Source organism: Mastomys coucha, unplaced genomic scaffold, assembly GCF_008632895.1.
Source record: "Mastomys coucha isolate ucsf_1 unplaced genomic scaffold, UCSF_Mcou_1 pScaffold21, whole genome shotgun sequence".
NCBI classification, from domain to species: Eukaryota; Metazoa; Chordata; class Mammalia; order Rodentia; family Muridae; genus Mastomys; species Mastomys coucha.
The window spans coordinates 35,073,733-35,078,933 of record NW_022196904.1 but is presented as its reverse complement, the minus strand read 5'-3'; the positions used below and the strand labels follow the sequence as shown (position 1 = coordinate 35,078,933).

The 5,201-nt window shown below is 40.6% G+C and overlaps 1 protein-coding gene across 5 annotated transcripts in view; it reads right to left on the bottom strand.

The window, feature by feature from the left end:
* Positions 1-50: 50 nt before the first annotated feature.
* The window catches only part of LOC116102096 (zinc finger protein 260-like), a 14,174-nt gene continuing 9,023 nt past the window's right edge, over positions 51-5,201 (bottom strand). For 4 of the 5 annotated variants that reach the window (XM_031386312.1, XM_031386314.1, XM_031386315.1 and 1 more), the window contains one exon: positions 1,502-4,329. In XM_031386312.1, the coding sequence (XP_031242172.1) occupies positions 2,390-4,329 (1,940 nt within the window). In that variant the 3' untranslated portion in view covers positions 1,502-2,389. Of the gene's footprint in view, positions 4,330-5,201 lie in introns of all 5 variants that reach the window. The other variant, XM_031386311.1, reaches the window with a different exon arrangement.

Sequence of the window (5,201 nt, the reverse complement as noted above, 5' to 3'; positions counted from 1 at the left end):
CACAAACCCAAACAAACCAACCAAACAAACAACCTGAAATAAACAAGAAATACCAGTAAGGAATATTCATGTCTAGAGGGTCTCAATTAAAGCAAAAATGAGGAACATAGGTGGTATGCTAACCATAAGGAGTAGATACCAGGTAGGTTAAGGCCATTGTTTCATAGGAAGAATAATAACATCAAATAAGCTTAGTAAAAGAGGAGGTAAAAACATAGGAACCAGAAAACAAGGGAGTACATAAGTTTAGGAATAGTGGATGAGAAAACAATGATTAGAGAAGGTACTGAGATGTAATGGTAGAACCAGGAAGTCAGTCCATGGATTTACAAGGGCATCCTAAAGCCCTCTATTGTTTTCCTAGATTGGTTTAGGATAGTTGGCAAAACAGTAAAAACTTATTGTCTCATCATGTTTGAGATTAGAATGGATAAATCAATATACTGGGCGAAGGGATGGCTCATTTTGGAAACACCCAAGGAATAAAACATTCTGTTCCTTTTTTTCTAGCTTCTGTTGCTAACAGTCATTAACATTCCATCACTTGGAGTTGTGTCACTGAAATCTCTGCCTTAATGACCCTGTCTTCCAAAATTTTTGAGTCTTCACATGGCTTTATCATAAGTACGTCACTAGGCAGATTTAGGACCAACCCTGACCAAGTTTGTCTGCATCCTAAGTTATGTTTTTTACAAAGAAGCCATTTCTATGAGGCCATCTTCTGAGGTACTGGAAGAATATGAATCGTGGAGAAGCATTACTCACACCAGCACAAATGGGCTGTGGAGATACTGACATCAGTTCATGAATATTCTGGGTTTCTGTATTTCTCTCAAATGGCACCCTGAAGATGATGATGTCCTGAGACTGGACATGGTGGTGAATAATCTAGAGAAAGGCTTAGGTAGTCAAAACTAGCTACTTTGTTTGTTGGCCACCATGCTAGGTACATGCCCAGCACAAGCTGTCCCTTCCTAGATGGAAATGAGGAAAGTTTTGTGACATTTGAAATATTAGTATCATCTTGTAGAAGAGGGGGGAGAGGGATTGAAGGAACCAGAGAGGTCAAGGTCACAACAAGAAAATCTACAAAATTAACTAACCTGAACCTATAGGGGCTCACTGTCACTGAACCACCACCAAGAGAGCATGCATGGGAAGAATGTAGGCATCCTACACATGTGTAACAGACACGCCGTTTGGTATTCATGTGGAACCCCTATCAACAGGAGCAGGGGCTGTCTCTGACTCATTTGCTTGCCTTGGGCCCCTTTCTCCTAACTGGACTGCCTTATCTAGCCTCACTAGAAGTAGCTAGTTCTACTGCAACTTAATAGGCCAAAGTGGGTTGATATCCATGGGAGGCTTCCCCTTCTCTAAGGAGAAAAGGAAGGAGGGAGAAGGGGGAAAGGTGAGAGGGAGGGAAAGTTCTGACCAGAATGTAAAGTAAATTAATTCATTAATGAAAATAAAAATAAAAATATTACTATGCAGCCAAGCATACTAGTATACATCTTTAATCCTACCCCTTTGGAGGCAGAGGCAGGCAGATCTCTGTGAGTTCAAGGCCAGTCTGGTCAATATAGTGAATTCCAGTACAGCCTGAGCTACATAGTAAGACCCTGTCTTATGTTAAAAAATAAAAACAAAAACAAAAACAAAAAAAGCCCCACATTAAACAAAAAAAATTGATGTACTATTGATATAATTTCCAATAAACTTTTCTATAAAGCCTCAAAACCTTGTAACCTTAACTTTAGAAGGTCTCAAATAATTAGTCAACATTTCTTCAACATGCAAAGAAACACAGTCCATAAAATATCTACTATAGTACAGGCATTTGTGCTTCTTCCTACAAGTTGATTAATATTTCTCAAACATATAATTATATTTATGTTTAAACAAGCAATGCATAGCTTTTTTTTTTTAAAAACTATGGACTATGGCTTGCATAAAGTTTGTGTATATATTGTGTGTAGACACCTGTGGCATGTTATGTGTGTGTGTGTTTGCCTGTGGTGTGCAGAAGACAAAGATTTTATCAACTGAGTATTGTACCTTCTCAGTCTTATTTAGATCTGTGATAAATAAATTTCCATTAAAACCAAGGGGAGTATTTTGACGAGGGAAATGGATGAGGAACTGACTCTACAATAAATTCTTTTCTATGGTCAGATGAGAGCCTAGTATGAGTACTTGAGTCTATTGAAATGACATGATTTTGAGGGACTTTCTATATTCACAATACATGTCTCTTCCCAGTATTGCATGGATGGTGCACCTAGAGTTGATAAACAGTGTCTCACAGCTTCAGGAATGGTACTATGTGACCTTGACTATATGCCTTCAGCTGATACACAGCAATGGCAGATTTCCCATTATTATATTATTATACTGATAATTTCTCTGCACTCTGAGTTTGCTCATAGGATGTCACTTGTGAATTCTGCAGGAAACCCTTTTCACCTTTGTTATGGACAAAAGGTTTCCCCCTACTGTGAATTTTACAATGTCTATAGAAAGAAGACTTATCACTGAAGGCCTTCCCACATTCAGCACACACATATGGTTTCTCGCCTGTGTGAATCCGCTGATGCTCTTTGAGATTGGCTTTAGAAGACATTGCTTTCCCACAGTCACTGCATATGTAAGGCTTCTCTCCAGTGTGAATTCTCTGATGTGTGCTGAGAACTGACCTATCATTGAAAGCCTTTCCACACTCAGAACACACATAAGGTTTCTCCCCAGTGTGAATTCGATGATGTACTTTCAGGTGGGATGCTCTCCGGAATGACTTCCCACAGTCAGAGCATTTGTAAGGCTTCTCACCAGTGTGAGTTTGCTGATGCATCTGTAGGTGAGAGTTTCTTCTGAATGACTTTCCACAATCATCACACTTGTAAGGTCTCTCACCAGTGTGAATTCGATGATGCACATGTAGGTGCGACTTCACACTGTATGATTTCCCACAGTCATGGCATTTGTAAGGCTTCTCCCCTGTGTGAAATCGACAATGCTTCTTCAGATCTGAAGCATAGAGAAACAACTTCCCACAGTCACTACATGGGTAACATTTCTCTCCACTATGAATTCTCTGATGTGTGGTGAGGACTGACTTTTGGCTGAAGGCCATTCCACAGTCAGAACATACAAAAGATCTACCATCAGTGTGAATTTGATGATGTACCTTCAATTGGGATATTTTCCTGAATGATTCTCCACAGTCAAAGCATTTGTAAGGTCCTTCACTGGTGTGAATTCGATGGTGTGCAAGCAGGTTAGATTTAATACTGAAAGATTTCCCACAGTCAGGGCACTCATAAGGCTTTTCCCCTGTGTGAAATCGACAATGCTTTGTTAGATCTGATGCACAAACAAACATTTTCCCACAGTCACTGCATGTGTACGGCTTTTCTCCAGTGTGAATTCTCTGATGGATGGTGAGGACTGACTTTTGGCTGAAGGCTTTTCCACAGTCAGAACATGCATAAGGTTTCTCACCAGTGTGTGTTCGAAGGTGCACCTTTAGGTGGGATGTATAACTGAATGACTTCCCACACACGTGGCACTCGTAAGGTTTCTCCTTTGTCTGGATTCCACGGAGCACTTGCAGGCTAGATGTACCCCTCAATGATTTGGCACAGTCAGGACATTCATAAGGCGTCTCTTCTCTATGAGTTTCTGAATGGGAGGTCAATTTAGACTTGTGAAGAAAGGTTTTCCCACATGTGTGACAGATAAAAGATGTCTCCATAGTATTAGTTATTTGCTGTTGACAGAAAGCTGTCTCACCAGTGAAGACCTTCCCACATCCAGTATAGTCAACTGGTTTGTCTTGAAAATTAATTTCATGATCCATAAGTGATGGATTAGGAGAAAGTATGTTTCCAAACTGACTCTCATTGTATGATTTCTCTGTTTGATGAGGAACTGTACACATACCATTAGGAGAGGCTTGTGTAAAAAACTGATGAGATCCAATAATATCATTAAGTTGCTTTGTGGTATTGCTTTGACTGTCACTATTTGATCTTGGAGGTGCATATTGTGTAGAGACGAGGTGGGGTTGCAGAAGAGTAGATTCTCCAGTTTCTTCAAAGTCACAAGCACTGTCTATGTTCAGTACTTTCTGGTTTAGGAAAGCATCAGAACTTATGGGTAGGACCTGGCTTTGCTGATCTATCTTTGCAGCAGTATCATCATCCTGCCAGAGTTTCTCTAAAACGGAGCAATATGAGGAGCCATGTTTTGTGACTTCGCTGGCTGCATCACTTAGAAATGAAGCTTTCACAAAAATTTGTTGATGTTGTATGTCAAGCTGCAATTTACCTGCGGAGAAGAGAAAGAGATGAAGGAGCAGGCAGTGAACAGGATGGAGAAGGAATCACACAGAACTGAATTTGAACAGTGAGAAGTCTGAGTCAGGTAGTAGCCATGCTCATCATATAGATGATGATGCCAAGGAACACTACATAGCCCTTAGTATATACCAAACTCCATATACACAGCACTCCTGTGTGCTAGGCAACCTTCTGTATACTGGACACATGAAATCAAAATAACTTCCCACATAGCCATACCTACTTTGCTCGTTTTATATGTGAGAAATTGGGAGCTACAGCTAGAGGCCAACATCACTAAGCTGACTTCTGGGGAAGATTTCGTTTGGGCAAAGGCAAGTAGCTCAACAAATAAAGATCTTAGCTATACAGAAATAGAGAGACTTAGCCATACAGATATAGGAGGGGATCTGCCAAGGCTATTATACAGCACTGCTGGTAGACAGCTAAGATCTAAAGAACAGACCGCAGTAACGACATCAGTAGCTCTGGAGAAGTGCATATTCATGTCCTTTGCCCTTTTTCTCTCTGTTTTTGGTTAAGTTTCTTTTTCTTTATTGTGGTAGTGAGGATCAAAGCAGAGCCTCACTCATGTTAAACAAGTATTCCACCCTGAGCGATAAACTATACTTTCAAGTGGTTATTCTTTATTTAAAAAAAATCGCTGGTGAAATTGGCTCAGCGGGTAAGAGCACTGACTGCTCTTCTGAAGGTCCTGAGTTTGAATCCCAGCAACCACAGGTTGGCTCACAACCACTGGTAACGAGATCTGACGCCGGAGCAAGCAGGGTTAGAGTTCAATTCCCAGAAGCCACACACATGATGGCTCACGGCCATCTGTACAGCTACAGTGTACTCATA